Below are 18996 nucleotides of genomic sequence, written 5' to 3' on the forward strand. Positions count from 1 at the left end.
AGCATACTTCCCTTTTTATCTGTACTACTCTCCTTGGTTTTATAATGTAAATAGTCAGACAATCTCCAGACTTTTGAGTCTCAGACTCGCTTTGAGTTCCCACACTGGAAGCAACCTTAAATCTTCTAATCTGCGGATTCTCCAGTGCAGAAATTATCTAGCCGCCTCTGAAACCACTGGAGAAATTTAAAGAAAATGCACATTTCCAAAGCTCAGCCTTGGAGCTTCAATTCAGATAGGTGGGGGGTTGTGTGGCCCAGAAATCTGCATTCTAAGTCCTCAGCCCCCGTCTCCCTTGCCTTCCCCCAGCTGGTGATGGCTCAGCCAGAGCAGATAGAAGCCCCCAGAGGTCTGCTGCACAGGAGAAAGTTCTGCTTCTTAGAAATTTCTTTCTCATATCAGCTTCAGTTGCTTTTCTAATGCTACTGGTCTTGGTTTTGCCCTCTGAAGTACCTTAAAACAAGGTCAATAGGCAGCCTGTCTGCTCCCTGTAAAAATACAGAAAAAGTATAAAAGTCACTCAAAATCTCACCACCTTGAGAACTTTGTTAAGATTTTTATATTTTCCTATAGCCTTCATATGTGTATATATATAATTTATATATATAAGCGCACATTATACACACCTTATGTTTTAATAGAATGAAGATCATAATACATTGTGGTTTTACTGTTATATATTTTGGGTTTTCTCTCTTAACATTATATCATAGAACTATTCCAGACAGGAAAGTATGCTTTGAGAGCACATTTTCAAATGACTGCACTAAATTCCACTGTTTTGATCTATTGGAATTTATTCAACTATTTCCTATTAGTGTTTATGTAGGTTGTTTCCAGTTTTTCACTATCCTAACTAATGCTTAAATAAACATATTACAAATTATTGTCTGCATCCTTGATTATTTCTTTAAGCTAGATTCCTAGAAGTATAAATATTGAGTCAAAAAACATGCTTTAAAAATGTGATATATATTGCCAACTTACTATGCAGAGGTTGTGAAAATTTTAACTTCGAACAGTTTTGATCTCTTTTTAGAAGTTAGTAATTTTTAAAAGATGTCAATTTGATAGGTTAAAACTTGCATTTTGCTGTGGTTTCTAACCTACATTCCTTTGTTTACTCATGAGGCTGAACATGATTTTTATATATTTATATATATATAAACACATACATATATACACATATGTATATATTTTGATTACTTACCAGGCAGAGCATATTCGTGTGTGTGTGTGTGTGTGTGTGTGTGTGTGTATTTTTCCCATTTTTTTGGCCATTTCTGTTAAATAGGAAATTAAGGGGTAAAGAAATCGACTGAATCTATTTTTCTGCTGGAGAAAGGGGGCCTCATGCTTCTCTTGTAGGTTTGTAAATATCCTCCTACCCCCTTTTTTACACGTAATAAATATCAATTTGTTCTTCTCTTTTTTAAAACTGTGGTAAAATATACACAACGTAAAATTTACCATTTTAAAGTGTACAGTTCTGTGGCATTAAGTATGTTCACATTATTCTGCAAGCATCATCAGCGTCCATCTCCAGAATTTTCCCATCCTCCCTAACTAAAACTCTGTACCTATTAGACACTAACTCCCCAGCCCCTGACAACTACCATACTACTTTCTGTCTCTATGAATTTGACTACTCTAGGAAACCTACATAAGTGGAATTGTACATTTATCCTTCTGTGACTGGCTTATTTCAGTTAGCATGACGTCTTCAAGGTTCATCCATGTTGTAGCATGTGTCAGAATTTCCTTCCTTTTTTAAGGATATGTAATATGCCATTGTGTGTATATACTACATTTTGTTGATGCGTTCATCTGTTGATGGAAGCAACTTGGGTTGCTTCCACCTTCTGGCAATTGTGAGTAATGCTGCTATGGATATGGGTGTACACATATCTATTCAAGTCCCTGCTTTCACTTCTTTTAGAAGTAAGATTGCTGGATCATGCGGTAATTCTCTTTAAATTTTTGAGGAGCCATCATGCCATTTCCCACAGTGGCTGTACCATTTTATATTCCCACCGGTAATGCACAAAGGTTTCAATTTCTCCACATCCTCACCAACACTTGTTATTTTCTGGGGGTTTTTTTGTTTGTTTTTGTATTTTTTTGTTTAGTTTGTTTGTTTGTTGTTTGATAGTAGCCATCTAATGGCTTGGAAGTGGTGTCTCATTGTAGTTCTTTTCTCTTTAATCAAATAAAATATGACAGCCTGCCCTGATTTCCGGCAGCTAGATGGGAAATTCAATCTCAGTCATTTGGAAGGGGAGTCTCCCTACTTCCTAGAATCATACCAGTGCTTGGTGCCAGGAAATTAGAGGACAGTCAAGTAATATCAAGGTCACCACAGTTGCCTGTGATAGCTCCTTGTCTACACCCTTCATGGCTCTTTGCTTCCAGGGAACATGTGTAGACTTGAAATGCATTGGGTTCTGGTGCCATAGTGGTCTTGCTACCTCCTTGAGGATCTGCTACCGAGCAGGCTCCCCAGTCTCTTACCCCATCCCAACCTGGATGTACTCATTTTAATTATGGGAAAATTTCATCAGTTGGCTTTAAGGTATTGTTCACAATATTTCTTTTTTATTAATTTTCAAATTATTAAAAACATACAGAGTAGAAAAAATATATAACGTATTCACTTGAACCCACAATTTTAATACATTTTAACATAATGCCTTATAAAAACTCTTGCACAGGTGTACAAAGAGACATGCGCAGGACATTTATTATAACAATGTTTGCAAGAGTAAAAATTTAAAGCAACTTAATGTCCATCAATAGGAAATGGACAAATACATATATATAACAATTTCTTTATCCATTCATTCACTGATGGACACTTAGATTGTTTCCATATCTTGGATTGTAAATAATGCTGCAATGAACATGGGGCTGCTTATATCTTTTCAGTTTAGTGCTTTTAATACTTTAAAAGATATTTAAAAATTTTTTAATTCTTAAAAAAATTGAGCCAAAGTTTTAACATTTGTTAATAAGATTTCTCTATATTAGGGATATTAATACTTTTACTATGAGCCATTTACAAGTGTTTTTTCATAATTGCTCTGTAAACTTTTAGTTTTGTTTTCTGGGGGGTTTGAATATTTACCTAAATTTTCCTTTCTTTTTTAAAGAGAAAATGTATATTTGTTTATATTTGCCTCTTTAATCCATCTAAAAATTATTGTAATATATGGTATAAGAATAGTATCACATTTGATTTCTTTTTTCTTTCTTTCTTTTTCTTTTTTAACCAAATAGTTAGTCAATTTTCCTTAAATCATTTGTTAAATAATTCTTCCTTTCTCATTAGTTTTGTAATGCTTCCTTTGTCACACTAAGTGCTTTTATAGCCATTATTTCCATTGATTTGTGTCAATTCTAGAATCAATAGTGAATTGTTTTATTTATCTAATTTTACAATATGTCTTAATAGCTAAGTTCAATGCTTATGACCTGCTTGCTCATAAACTTATCAGTTACATTCACCTGTCAGTTTTTTCCAGATGAACTTTAGAATTATTTTTTCATATTAACAAAATCCCATTGTGATTATGTTTAATCTATAGATTAATTAGAGGAAAATGGAAAAATTCATAATATTCAGTATTTCCCTTCAGGGATATGGTATATATTTCTACTTATTCAAATTTTAAAAAATATTAAAAATTTTTAAATGTTTGCTTGTATAAATTCTGTGTATATCTTCCTGGAGATATTCCTTTGTATTCTCTGTTGTTTGTTAAAAATATATAAAGATATATTTGCATCGATTATTATGGCATACAGAAAAATTATCGAGCTTTGAGTATTTATAATTCAGCCTCTCTAGTAGTGACTAGAAGTGTCTTATTAATTCTAAAAATTAGTTCACCTGAGTTTTCTAGGAGTATAATCATATTGACAGCAATTAGTAACCATTTTGCCTTTCTTTTCCAATGTTCACATCTCTTAAATATGTTCCATGCCTTAATGCATTCCCTAGGAATTTCAAAAACATCGATGCAAGGATCTTTGATGTCTTTCCAATTTAATGTAGATGATTCTAGTAATTTGTTCTTAATTGTGACGTCTGTTATAGTTTTAAAATAGCTTTTATCCCTCTAAGATAGCATCCTCCTTTTATGAGTTTACCATAGGTTTTATCAGTAATATATGTTAATTTTATGACAATTTTTAGCATCTGTTGAAATAATTATAAGGTTTTCATTATTGCTACTACCAATATAGTTTATTAAATGAACAGATATCCTGGTTATAGGCACATTCTTTTAGCTCTTTCTTCTAATATAGAGCTAATTTGTCAAAGTGCTGTTCACCCCAGATAATAAACTCTTCTCAATGAAGTGACACGTGCCAGTTTTTGTTTTCTCCACAATGGCCTCTGTATCACTGACACTTTATTTTTTGACAATCTTTTGGTTTGCAGTAAATAGTTTAACTGCTTTCCAAAGGGTAAATAAACATGGTTTATTTGAATGGTTAAAATATACTGTGTGAGTTTGAAGTTGGTGACTTGTCTTGTAGAAGTGGGTCCTATACTAGATCTAACTCTTGTCACCTTTAAATCAATTCTAATAAAAAGAATACCAAGAAAATAAAAATGTAAGCCAAGAAACCCTGAAAACATGTTGTTGGGAGGTGATAAACCAGAATGCAGAACATACCGCCACAGGAGCTATGCTGATTGTTTACACAGGGAAAAGCATCATTGTCCTCCCCTCCCCACTCTGGCACATGTGTGCATCACAAACACACCAACTACACAGAGAGGGCCTACTTAAGTATTATATTTCAAGGGTTCTTTCTCTTGGATTTTTTATAATGTAGTGCTCATTTTCACTTAAGCTTTCCTTTTTTCAATCATTTAACCATTCAACAAAAATTTATTCAGTGTCTACTATGTGACCTACTCTGTGCTAGGTTTGGGGGATATATTTTAGACAAGTTAGACATGATTCTTGTCTTTATGGAACTTACATATTAATAAGTAAGACTTGAAAGCTTTTTCATTTTCATTTTTTTGTCTCTTGTCAGACTTCATAAGCTGTTAGTTTTTCATTTCTTTTGTTACATCTTTTAATTATATAACACGGCTTCCTAATTGCTGATGGTCTGAATGTTCTTGGATTATTCATTCAATATGTGACAGGCACTGTTCTGGGTACTGAGGATTCCAAAGTGAAGAAAAAAAGACAAAAAACTCTGTCCCCATAGAGCTTACTACATTCTAAAGAAATCCTGATTCCAAGGCTTTGCAAGATTCATTCAACTTTAATATGCCATGTATACCAGAGGCACTTAAAAAAAAAGAAAAAAGAAGAAGTGAACCAAGCATTCAGAAAAGACAGAAATGCAGAAGTTGATGCAAGAAAGGATTTCTAGTTAATAATGATTTAAATTGAAATTCAGTTAACCTCCCTCTCCAGGTAATTCAATTGTCTAGTTTTGAACAAATTTCAATATATATGACTCCAGCTTTTCATAAAAAACACAAAAGACTCATCAGGCTTCTTTAGTCTGGTGCATTTCTTTGCTCAAATTTTTGGCTTCATAGGCAGAAATCTTTAAACAAGAGGCAAAATGATAAGTGAAGTACAAGTGTTTGTTAGACAGTTTCAAATGGTAGAGCAGCTCTCCCATATTCTCCCTCCCTCCAAAAAGGACTTCCCAAATAGTGGGAGGCAGCATAAAGTAGGGACTTTCTGAGATCACCTATTGACTGAATAGAGACCAAACAGGGAGAATGTAGGTACTGTTGTAATTATCTCCTCTACTGAGGATAAGGTTGGTACATTTTTCTTCTATGAGATAATTCTGTATCAGCAATGTTTTACTTTGGTACCTGATGCAATTAAAATAAGAACTGTTCATTAGTTGAATCCATTCATTCATCGGATCAACAGATGTTTACTGAGTACCTCCTATGTGCCCGCCCCTCTGCTTCTGTGGATCTTGCAGTTTTGGTGGCAAGTAGATATTGAACCAGTTAGTACAATACATATGTGATTGGTATCACAAGAGTGGGGAGACTAGATTGGCTGAGGAAAAACAGGATCCTGTACAAGGTATGTTAAGGAGCATTACAATAAACCATAAAGCATTTATTCATTCATTCACTCAAGGGTCAGTAAGAATTTCTGAGGAAAAATGACTCTAACTAAGGCCAAAGTTACAGTGGCACTTCAGTACAGTCCCCACTGAGTTTAATGAGTAATGACCTGGCTTCCTAGCGAGATTTAAAGCTACCTAGAGATGCAGTGATGGTTATGAGAGGGAATGATTTTCCTAAGTCATATTTCTCTAACAATAATAGTAATAATAACAGCTCACATTTCTTATTTTCTATGTGCAGAGCACAATGCTAAGCACTTTACATAGCATATTCCAGAACACTCAGAATAACCCTAAGGCAGGTAAAATTAGTAGCCCCATCTTATAGATGAAGCTCCTGAGGCTCAGAGACATAAGAAACTGGTCCAAGGTTACACATCTAGAAAGTGGTAGGTTCAGGATGTCATAGAACTTACCAGGAGTTGGGCTTTTTATTTTTTTATTTTATTTTTTCTTTTATGCAGTACGTGGGCCTCTCACTGTTGTGGCCTCTCCCGTTGTGGAGCACAGGCTCCGGACACGCAAGCTCAGTGGCCATGGCTCACGGGCCCAGCCGCTTCACGGCATGTGGGATCTTCCCAGACCGGGGCACGAACCCGTGTCCCCTGCACCGGCAGGCGGACTCTCAACCACTGCGCCACCAGGGAAGCCCGGAGTTGGGCTTTTTAAAATGAAGGCCAGGGACAGGAAATGAATCTGCATACTTAGCCAAACATGTCAAGAATGTGAAATAACTCACTCCCAGTTTTCACAGCCTTTCAGAGATTTAAGTAAATAATCTTCAGCAGAATCCAATCCAAGCGTGCAATTCTTTGCATTCAGCACACATACTTGCTGAGGAGAAGACACCGTTCATTGCAGAGAATGCCTGTATTTTACTTCATCCCTACTCCTGGTAATGACCTAGCCCTGGTTTCTTTTCAAGGACCACTTTAGAGCAAACCCCCTTTTCCCCAAGCGTCTACTTACCAAAAAAAGAAAAAAGAAAGTGGCCCACAGCTGGTTTCAGGTAGCCCCTGCTGTTCTGTTTCATGAAGGTTTTGAAGAAACCTAGAGCTGTTACCGAGTTGCACCATCATTTAATCAATGGACAAACTCTCCTTACCATCAACTCTCCTACAGGTCCTACGCAAATGCAGAGGAAACTGGCCTTCGCAGGGGCCTCAGAGGCACCAGGAGGATCTGCTTATACGTTCTTCCTCCCTTTTCTTCTTTCCCTTCATCATCACTACCATCATTGCTATCATTTATTAAGCACTTACTCTGTGTCCAGTACTCGCTTAAGGTTTTATATAGATTTAAGCCTCAGAACAATCTTATGAGGCAGCTACCACCAACTCATTTTTCAGTGATGAAGGAGGCTGTGAGGCTATTTAACTGCAAGGTCACACACTGAGGAGCAAAAGTCTGGATTAAAACACAGATCTATTTAACTCCAGGGGATGTGTTTTTAAGCGCCAAGTGGTACTGCTCCTCTAAAAGGATTTACAATGGGGCAGAGGATCGCGGAACAATGGACCGGATGTGTGGATCTAAGATATGCCTATATTTACATAAAGCAATAGGATGGAGATTGAGATGTTATTAATCTGAGGCCCATAGACCCCGGGTGTTTAAAAATAGATTTTGGAGGGTTTGTAACCCCCTAAAACAGGAGTCAGCAAATTTTTTCTTAAAAGACCAGACAGGAAATATTTTAGGCTTTGTAGGCTATACGGTCTCTGTTGCAAACACCCCTCCCTACTGTTGTAGTGCAAAAACAGCCACAGATGATACACAAACAAGTGGGCAAGGCTATGTTCCAATAAAACTTTATTTACAAAAGCAGGCAGCTAGCCAGCAGGCTCTATGTGCATCGTTATTTTTGTTGCTGTTATTAGGAGAAAATCGTATAGCTTTCCATAGCTTCTCTAGTAGGTTCAAAATCCAAGATGGCTAAGAACTGGTCTAAATGGTCTCCAAGTTGCTCTAAATTTAGACATTCCAGGAGTCTATGATTCTGCATGCCTTTTCAATTAACACACTCTTTAGAAATTCTTTTTCCTTAGCAGGTTCATTTGATGGATTCTGCTGTGAACTCTTAAGTGGACTATAATTACTGTCTGTTGAGAAGGAAACACAGGACACAGTACCATTTCAACCCTCCCTGGCTTACCTGGCTGAAACACAAGGACATTCCAGACTGGATTATAGCAGCTCAGTCCTGAACCAGCTAGTCTGAGGTTTGCAAAGGCTTTTTCCTTTTCCCAGAGACTACATTCTGTGTTTCACTGAGCCTTCTCCACAGAAAGTACTCACTTATCCTGACCACTCTGATACACAGTTTGGATTCCTAGAGTCAGCCAGGTCTGCCCAACTATGGTGTGGAGGGGAGGGATGCTGTCAGAAGTGTCTTCTTGATGGATCTCTGCTTCTGTTTGGAGGCCCTCTCTCTTCCAAGGAAACATGGTTCTTTCTCTTAGGATTCCCAGTTTCATGAGATACAGCATCTTATTTACTATCTGCGATTCCACCAACATGTACCTTTACCATGCCTCCCACTCTATGGGACTTGTCTTCCCCTAACTAGCATCTTTAGGTGAAGATGGCTAATTATATTCCATTGTGTCCACCACAGAGCCTGATACCATGATTTGCACATATATTTTAGGTTATTAGCACTGAGATCCCTGAAAGCTACAGATAGTTTTGAATTCTTGCATTACTTTTGAAAAATCAAAATAATGATTATCCTATCAACTTGAATAAAATGCAGCATTGACTGCTTTAAATTTTAGAGAAAAGAGATTATATTAAAGCAAAAAGTTACAAATGCTATGAGTCATAATGTGATGCATTTATATTCCAGATTTCTGAGAAGGGACACAGGATAAGAAGTGGGAGGGAAAAATAAGAGGGGAGAAAGAAATGGTAGAAACTAATAGAGGAGAGAGTGAAACAAAGGGAATAGAGAGACAAAGAGGAATACAGAAGGAAACGCTGAATGCAGAGGAAGCCTGTTTGCTAACCAACTACTGCTGCGTTGAGATTCAGTGTCATTAGGGTACAGCCATTTTTCACAGCAAGTGCCCCCCAAAGAAGGAAATAAACCAGCAAATGAAAATAACAGGAATGTAAATCACTTAGCCAGTACTTACGGAGACTTTATTCTATATTAGACTCCTGTATACATCACATCAGGATTAGTGTTAGCTCTCTGAAATGAAACATCAATAAGAGGACCACATGGTGCTGACTGCACCTCCAACTAATATTTCAGTTCAGCTTTAATTATCATGTTCATCTGGCACCGGCATGGTGCCACGTAAATAGAAATGGGTCATGGGAGGCCTGGGTTCTTGTCCTGCATTTGATGATGTGACCTTGGTTGGCCAATCTCTGTGCCTCAGTTTCCTTATTTGTCAAATGTGAATAAGAATTCTCTGCTCTGTTTATTTCACAAGATGTTAGGAGGATGGAAATATATGTATATAATATATATATGTGTATGTATAAAATGCCAGATAAATGTAAAATTGACCTTGTTCTTTTTACTTAACAAGGTAGTAAGTAGGCGGAGGGGTGGTGATGGTGGCATTTTGCACAGAAGACTTGGTGACTCAATGACATGTCTTTGTTTCCCTCAGTAATATCTGGTCTGGGATTATTATTGCTTTCTCGATGTTTTTAGGCATACTTTTCCCCTTCAGAAACGCCAAAGGTGAAAAATACTATTTGACTGCTATAATTTGTCACCCTCGCTGCCTGAGCAAGATGTGTATAGACAGTTTGGTAATTAAGCTTTTCAACCCTGCATCATAAAGTTTTATTCCAGCAAAGTCTATATTTATCAGCTAACATGTATTAAATCACCCCACTGCTCAAGCCGTTTCTCACTTGAATATGCTCCTTTCAAAACAGAGCAGATTTCCTTGGCTGGTTTAACAAAAGTTCTTGTTTGGCAGCACTGTGGTGCTGTGGGGTCCTGTGGAGCTGACATACATACACCTTGGTAACTCTGCCAAAAGGTGCTGACCCCTATTTCTCAGGGGACTTAGCTGCCTTTGCCCTGGGTCATTTAGGGCATCCTGGCCATCTGAGGTTTGATGGCTTCTAGCACAAGATAGTCCCATATCCATTTCAATTTCTAAAGGGAAGAGGTAAATGAAAATAGAAAAACAAACTTTTGAAACATTTTCTTTCCTTATTTGAGCATCAGGGAATTGGTCTGTTTCTATCAGAGATGGATCTAAATGTAAAATGAATTTTAAAAATGATTAAATTAGCAAAGTAACAATGATCTACATACTAAGCAGGGTTGAGTGCATTCTCGTATTGCCATAGTCTTCTTTAAGCAGATGCACAATTATTAGGGAAACACACTTCGAATGAATAGATATTAAAAGTCATCAGTAATGGCTTAGGATAATTTCTGTAGGTAACCCACTCCACCTTAATAAATCATTTTCTCTCTCTTCTTGGGAGTATATACACTCATGAGATGAATATAGCATTGCTTTTAAATCTTCAGTATGCTTTCACTCAAACGGCTCCAGAATTATATTAGTTAAAAACAAAATAGTTACTTAATATATTTGAATGTACTATTTTGCCATATTTTAAGGGTATAACCAGAATAAAGACAGATGTTAATCAAATATAGGCCAAAATGATGAAAGAAATCTCAATATTTTTATCATATCATACCAGAGATCACAGTAATTTCCCTTTTCCTTTCTATGCTTTCAAAAATAAGTGATATTAACCACATGTAGGCATTTCAGTTTTCCATGAATTGATTGCTAATAGGAGATGTATAATGACATTCCATAGGATCACAAAACCCACTCTGTAGTTACATAAACAAATTTTGCCTGTGCCTGTGTGTGTGTATGTATGATAGTGGGCACGTAAGTGTGAGATTTTAAATACTACCAAGCTACGGAGTCTTTGGTTGAACTTTTCTCAGTTTGAGAGGCTGCAACAATTTCTTTCCTTTCAAAATGGCAAAATGGAACTAACCATTTCACTTTCCAAATTAGCAACAGGTAGTTTGTTTGGAAGGCTGGGGATCAATTTCTCTCCAGCCAGCAAGTCATGGGGTTGTCACTGAAGCATGTGGGTGATATGCTGAACCGCTAAGTTGGCAAATATTGAACTGTTTTAAGTGCATCTATTTTCTGGTTCAGTAAATTTTTTTGTATTAAATTCATTAAACTTGACAGAGTCTAAATGCCACAGCACATACTGCAGAGGACATAAAAGTAACAGCACTAGCCACAAGAGATAGCAAAAGGTAAAGATCAATATAATTTCTCTCAGATTCTCTTTACTTTTTTTCTTTCCTATTAAGACTGGATTTTTTTTTGCTAAGGTTAAAAAGTACTGTGTGACTTGGAAAGTCAAGTTGAATCTGGTTATTTTCTGAAAATTTGAAGAGACATTTCTTTGTCAGTCAAGTTGCCCTCCAAACCGCATTCTTAGAGATGATGACATATGTGACCTACAATTCAGGATCATTTAATAACTTGGAAGAGAAATGAGAAACAAAAATTACACTCTGTTATCCACAGTTTGGAGGAATCTTGTAGTTTGGCAATTTGTAAAAATACTGAATCAAGGACATACTTGAAGATTTATAATGAGGCCTTGATAATGATTATTCTTCACTTGGGATTGAAACGTTCAAAAGAATAATAAAGGTTTCTGAACATGAACTGTTACTTTGATTTGACATAATTTGGGGGGAGAGTCATTTGTTTTTCTTAAGCACTACTTTGCCTCCAACAAGGAGTAGACATGGCAATTCAGAAAAGTGGAGAAAAGTATAAAGTACAAGGAATTTCATTCTAGCATGAGTTGTAACTATTGAAATTATAAAATTGATTTTATACTCCATATGAAAAATAACAATCAGTAAAGAACAATTTTCCGGTAATTTCTCTCAACAAAATATAAAACAAAATAATCAATGACAGAAAATTGTGAAAACCCCAAAGTACATGTAAAAAATAAGAATACAGGTACTAAATATGATTCTTTAAAGCTTCCAGAACACATAAGGCAGAAGTGATGCAGCCATCAAAGTTGGACTGAGTAAATCCATCCCCTCCACACACAAGAAAAGGTTTGAGATGAAGAGTCATTTGACCAGGAGAGTTGGCAGCAGCATTTGTAACCTGAAAATGTTAAAAAAATAATTGAAATTGACATTCTATGCTCTGTTGTGCTGTCACGTCAATGCCCACCTGGGGAACGTTTCTCTACCTGGAGAAATCAAGGTGTTTCACAACGAGCAACGGAAAACTAAGTCAAGGCCCCTTGGCTAAGTTAAGGATTAAGTGCAAACACTATACATTCACAGCTTGACTAGCGAGGCTACATCACAGTTTATAAAGTGCCAGATTCATGCTAATTGTCATTCAGCTTGAAATTTTTCACCATTGGGAGGAAAAAAAAAGTAAGGACCTCCTCCTTCCTCTACGAATGAAAACATTTTCCTCAACCAATCAGTCACAAGGGCAAGGACTACTTTTCCTTTATTCCCACTAAGTAGAACACCATATCCTTTTAATGTCAATTATGTACTGACTTTCAATCTTGGTAAAGAAGATAGCCTGAAAACATAGAATATTTCCAACTAGTTCCATAAATTGCTCCTCTGTGCAAATGTAACCATATCTGGTCTCCCTGGAAGAGCTCAAGAAGTGCATGATTCTCGCCCAAGTGTTTACATTGAAATTTTTAAATGTTTACTTTTTCAGTTATTTGATAAGATAACCAGAAGTGTATTGAACTTCAAAATTAATAGGTCATGATCTGCTAAATTAGTTGAAAGTACAGTTAATCTTTTCATTAGGGAGAACAAAATTCATGAAATCATTCACCTATTATTGAGAACGTGCTATGTGCCAGACAAGGTGGATTCAAAAGAGATTTAAAGGGTCATGTCCTTAAGGAGTTTCCAGTTCAGCATGACTGCTGGCATATAAGTGTCTAAGGCCTAAGAAAGAGTGAAAGGCAAGGTGCTATAAGAATACATGGGAGGAGGCCAGCACACCTGACAGAGGACAGAGAAAGCTTCAAAGGGGCATGCCTGGTCACTTCATGTGAGTTCTGATGGACACATAAAAGTTCGCCAGGGGAGGAAACAGGTATAGGGCTTTCCAAAGAGAAGGAGAAGCATGTGTAAACGTCACAGTCTATGGGTGCTGTTTAGGAATCTGTGGGGCAGGTCACAGTGTCTGTGTGTGTGTGTGTGTGTGTGTGTGTGTGTGTGTGTGTGTGTGTGTGTTGGGGGAGAGGGCTGACAGGAGGAAGGGACATAACTGAGAGGCTAAATAAGAGGAATATTGTGTTTCAAATTTTAAAAACACAAAATTTATAAATAAAGTCTATTAAGAATTTAGAATTTACTATATATGCACCAAAAGTAGGGAGAATCAGCTGAAGTCTGGGACTTATTTTATTTTGTACAACCAGGTTTATAATATTTGAAATGATGAAAAAGGTATAGAGGCTATTTCCTGGAAAAATTATTCTCTAAATTGGAATGTATGTTGCTAACAAGCATTCAAAGCCAGTGGAATGAGCTGGAGATGAATGTATTTATCTTGGACACTGGTGGTTTGGCTACTGAAGCACCAAAAACTCCCTAAAAAACCAGATTACACAAAGCTATTATAAAGGCAATCTCACTTGGGACTACTTTCCCGCACAACTTCAGGGGGCGCCATTCACATAAACTACAACGTGGCAGTTCTGGTCTCTCTTATACAGTGTTTTCATGAAGAGTAATAGAATAAGGCCCATGAGGATTTGCTTGTTTAAAAATCACACCAGGGCCTCCCTGGTGGCGCAGTGGTTGAGAGTCCGCCTGCCGATGCAGGGGATACGGGTTCGTGCCCCGGTCTGGGAGGATCCCATATGCCGCGGAGCGGCTGGGCCCGTGAGCCATGGCCGCTGAGCCTGTGCGTCCGCAACGGGAGAGGCCACAACAGTGAGAGGCCCGCGTACAGCAAAAAAAAAAAAAAAAAAAAAAAAAATCACACCAAAAAATCAAGAAATGTATAAATGCTATTTGGATTATGCAGCTGATTTACGTTTTTGATAGGCTGAATTAGTATATGCTTTTATAATTTTTTAAAACCAGAAAATCTTTGCATAGATATTTTTATTTATATGCCATATTTTGCTTTAAAAAAGGAGGTGGTACAATCATTTCCTTCCTGAATCACTTAAGATATGGACCTTTAAAGGCCTGTATCAGATACAAATGTTAAAAGTATCCCCTCACTTTTCTGGAGGTCACTTGATAGCAATATCATCTATCATAGACATAGCAGATAATCTTTTAAGAAAATTAGGTCATAGTTTTAATTTATGTTGAATAATAATTTCTTTTCCCCCCAGCTTTATTGAAGTATAATTGACAAATAAAAATTGTGTATATTTAAGATGTACAACTTGATGTTGTATTATATGTATACATTGCAAAATAATCATCATAGTCAAGGTAATTAATGAGATCTGCTCTCTTAGCAAATTTCAAGGGTACAATACAGTATAATTAACTATAGTCATGTTGCTGTACATTAGATTGCTAGAACTGATTCATCATATATAACTGAAATTTTGTACCCTTTGACCAACATCTCCTTATTTTCCCCTCCCACCAGCCCCTGGCGATCACCATTCTACTCTCTGCGTCTACGCATTTGACTATTTTAGATTCCACATGTAAGTGAGATCGTGCACTATTTGTCTTTCCATAGCCAATAATCTTGAAATGGGTAGAAAAGATCTTTGAGTGGCTAAAACAGCACATAGTACAGACACTGAAGCACAGACTTGGGTGTTCAGTCGGAGCTTTTTAATCTCCTGCTTTAGATGGAATTTAAACAAGTTGGATGATTTGATTTGTCGGTGAAACACTAAGGGAGAAAGAAAACTGCTGGGCTCCTATATATTAGTGATTTTAGAACATGACAATTCGTAGTCTGAAAGCAAGGGATGCTGTAGAAACACTCAAAAACCAGATAGGGCTGGGAAAAAGCCTGGCAGTCTGGGGTCACTTAGTGGAGGACAAATAACTTTCTGGCTCTTAATAGTCCCCCAGGGTACTAGCTATTAGTTTTCCTGAAATCATTAATGCTCATGATGAAGGCCCCAATATTCCAGAATCAACTCTAATATGCATAAAGTATTAATTGTTGGCATTTCTCGAATGTTCACTGCATACCAAATGTGTTACACGCACACCCCACTTAATTCACACAGCAACCTATGAGGTAGTTGCTACTATTCTCATTTTATAGCTGAGAAAGCTGAGACTCAGAAAGACTTTCCTGAGGACAGAAAGCTCGGAGGTGAAGAAACATTCAAACAAAGCAGAACTCCTGAACTCGCCCCTCCAACCCCTTCAGAAATGTTTCCATAAAGACTTAATTTAAGTAAAATAAAACAAAAATGTTTAATAGTCATCTGGAAAATTCACATAAATGGGATAACTCATTCATACATATTCATATACATATACCTATATGTGTGTCTATGTTTATACACACACATATATAAATCTCCATTTGTAGTAAAGTTTTGATACATTCCAGCTGACATCCCTGTATGGATAAACCATGGTACTATTAAACATTAGACAAGTATTAAGCAGGAGGTAGCTTAAGGAAAAACGTTCTGCCTAGGGGTGAGGTGGTAATTTATCGGTGCTGTGTAATTTCATTTGATGAGTGTTAAGTGCCAGATGCCAGATCACATGGCTGGAAAACTGGGCCACTGATTAGCCAGTCTGCAGTTGGGATGAAATCAATCTTGCTGCATTTAGGTGAATTCGCCCATTTTACAATTACCCAATGAGGAAAATATGAAAACATGAAGGGTGTGTTGGCAACCTCCTTCACCCATGTGAAGTAGAGAGCCCTGCAGTGGAGCAGCACGTAATTGTCAAAGCCACAATCTCTCACAGTAATGCAGCCTTTGGCTACGCTTCCAGCCACAGTGAGGAACCACAGCTCAATGACTGTGTTTAAGAGAGATGTCAGGGCTGAAACAACCCCTTGGAAATCCAGGATGCTTGGGCTCACATGTGTGCCAGGGTGGGTAAGAAAGAACTCAAACTGCAGAAGCTGATACTGCAGGTCGCTAATATAATGGTTCTGTATATTTAGGTGATGACTGGACTGGACATACAAATTCAAAGCAGAAAAAGCAGTTTTACAGCTAAGTGATTTAAACCCATGTGTGTCTTGTGACTCCTCTCCACCTGTAGAATAAACTGCAAACTCCTCAGCCCCCCATGGAAGGCCCTTCATAACCCAATCTTAGCTCCATCCAAGCCTCCCCTCTTGCTGCTTCTCTCACTTCTGCCATGTGTCCTATCTACATTCAAACTAAGGTTCTTCAAGCACATCCTCCTTTGTTGTGCTTCTGTGACTTTGAACAAGTCATTCTGCTTAGTGATGTTGTATTGTTCCCTCTCTTTTCTGCCAAGTAATTTGCTTATCCTTTAAGAACTAGCACAAATGTCACCTGCTCAGAGGTCTTCTTGCTCTGCCAGGCAGGGTGAGTGCCTTTTCAGCATGTTATTTATATCTATTATGTTACTTGCTATTTTGCACTGTAATTATGTCCATGCCTGTCTCCCTTCCTAGGCTGCATGCTCTGAAAAGTGAGGACTGTGATGCACTAATCTTTGTACCCAAGGCTGAAAATGGTGCCTAGCCCACATGAAGTGTGCAATAAATGTTTATTGAGTTTAAAAAAAGACAGAATATCGTACACATAGTTGATCAAATGGTGTTCATAGGGAACCAGCTACACAAGAAGTGTTGTTCAGTGGCTCCCACAGAGCTGGCAGAAGCTCAAATGGAAGAGCTATTGTATTTAGAAGGCTCTCAGTAATGATAAATGTCTCTGCAAACTGCTTTATGTGAATGTCTCTTATGTCATGTATTAAATTAAACTACAGAAATTTGCTGATTCTGTAGGTCAGAAATGGTAAAATACTGTCAACTTTTATATGATTTAACCTAATAGTTTCTTTTTATAATGATTATTAATTGTGAAAAGTCACACAAAAATAGTCCCTTGGGGGTGAGAATGAAATTAAAGATGAAAAGAAAGAGGGAGGCAGACAAGTAGGCTAAATGGCTATTTCCACAAAATTATAGTTGATGGTTAGCAAAAAAATTCAGTGACACACGTGACAATGTACCTTCTTTCTTCCAAACCTATGTTGACAGCTAAAGCTTGTCCTTGGACTGTCAGAAGTCTACCCATAGAACAATCTCATTGATTTGGCCTACACGGTGGCTCTATTTTAGGGTGACCAGTTCTAGTTGGCCATTCAGCCCATTTGTTTACTTTCTGAAATATGGCACTAGGTGATATTCAAGTGAGCTAGGCAAGAATTAAGGTCTCATAAGCTTTAATCCTAGCTGTGCAACTAACTTGAAAGAACTTGGACAACCTATGAACAATCAGGTGCTTGCTGCAGCTTGTTATGGATGTAGATTATACTTCATTTCATTGAATCTAAGGCATCATCAATATTTTAAGTACCAATGAGAAAATTTTTTAAATGGTGTCAGCATGACACAAAGCTTTATTTTATACTTACTAGAGAAGTTCTTTTAGAATTATCTACATGTAGATCTTTTGCAAACATAAAAAGGAAATCAAAGAGGAATAAGTTGGTTAGCTTTTCCAGAATCTTCACATTCAGAGTTTGACTTCTGTGAAGCACTCTTTCACTAAGGGTGTCAATGTCCATGCTCTTCCCCACACAACCTGTCCTCTGTGCAGCCTTGAGCGCTGGCCATGCACCATTTCTTACAAGAGTGCTCCACTGAATTGTCCTTTCTGGGGTTTTCCTCCAAGACGCTGATACTTGTTCTTCAAGTTCTGATTGTACACTTTCTCTCCAGTGGGAAAGAAAGGTTTTTAGGTAGCAACCAAGGCTCATATTCTTTTCTCAAATGGTCCTTAAATTATTTGTTACTTTAAATATCAAGGGGTTGCGGTGGTGGTCCCACTGTTAGACCACTAACAATAACCAAATTCACATGTGTGAACACTACATCCTGACGGTCTCCTGGTGCACACCGATTTGATGGCATCTTACAATTGATAAAATACGGCAAATATTAAATAGGGTAAGAGAAGAAGTACTTGTTATGCATTTACTAACTTACTAGTTAGTAAATGCATAACTAGGACAAAGATACTGAATGGCAGGATCCTTTAAGCAGGGCCTTTTCAGGCAAGAAGCATCTCAGTGTCAGGATTTCTAAGGTCTTCAGCATTGCTGGTTTAAACCCTCCATTTTCTCAATTCACCCAAATGAGCAGCCTCAGGTGAAACTGACAGAGATGGACTGGTTATCACAGAATCGATTTGTTCATTTACAAAGGTAAATTTACCGATTCCAGAACCGAATCTTGTTGTCTGCCCAGACCATTCATCTTAGTGGGCAAATTTCCTCAACTGTAACATAGATTATAGGGGTGACACATGTGCAGTATCTCCTGACAGACATCACTAATCAATTGTGGCATTCTTCTCCACTGAGCCCAGAAGTGGCCTCAGCATCCTTCTCACTTCATCGCTTCAGGCAGCCACTACCAGTCAATTGGAGTTGGCACTTGAGAGGAATCCTATATACCAATCCTGGATTAGAAGATTGCAGAGCAAACACGTAATTAGAAATAAGAGAATTAAATATTCTTTACTGTTTTTTCCCCCACTTTTCCCGTTAAGCCAGGAGAGTCTGATGCATTGCCTTTGTCCAAAGCAGAGATATTTCAATGCCAAGAATTAGAATCACATCGGGAGCCATTTCCTCTAATGATGCTGGAAGCTCAATTCCAATTC

The 18996-nt window shown here is 37.5% G+C and overlaps 1 protein-coding gene across 3 annotated transcripts in view; it reads right to left on the reverse strand.

The window, feature by feature from the left end:
• RNLS (renalase, FAD dependent amine oxidase) overlaps nt 1-18996 on the reverse strand; it is a 305450-nt gene that overhangs the window by 19634 nt on the left and 266820 nt on the right. The window contains exon 7 of one of the 3 annotated variants that reach the window (XM_082637714.1): nt 8966-12287. The exons of 1 other annotated variant lie outside the window; for it this stretch is intronic. In XM_082637714.1, the coding sequence (XP_082493840.1) occupies nt 12135-12287 (153 nt within the window). In that variant the 3' untranslated portion in view covers nt 8966-12134. Of the gene's footprint in view, nt 1-8965; nt 12288-17825; nt 18793-18996 lie in introns of those variants that run through there. One more of the 3 variants, XM_082637715.1, reaches the window with a different exon arrangement.

This window comes from Mesoplodon mirus (assembly GCF_964341445.2).
Source record: "Mesoplodon mirus genome assembly, chromosome: 2".
NCBI classification, from domain to species: Eukaryota; Metazoa; Chordata; class Mammalia; order Artiodactyla; family Ziphiidae; genus Mesoplodon; species Mesoplodon mirus.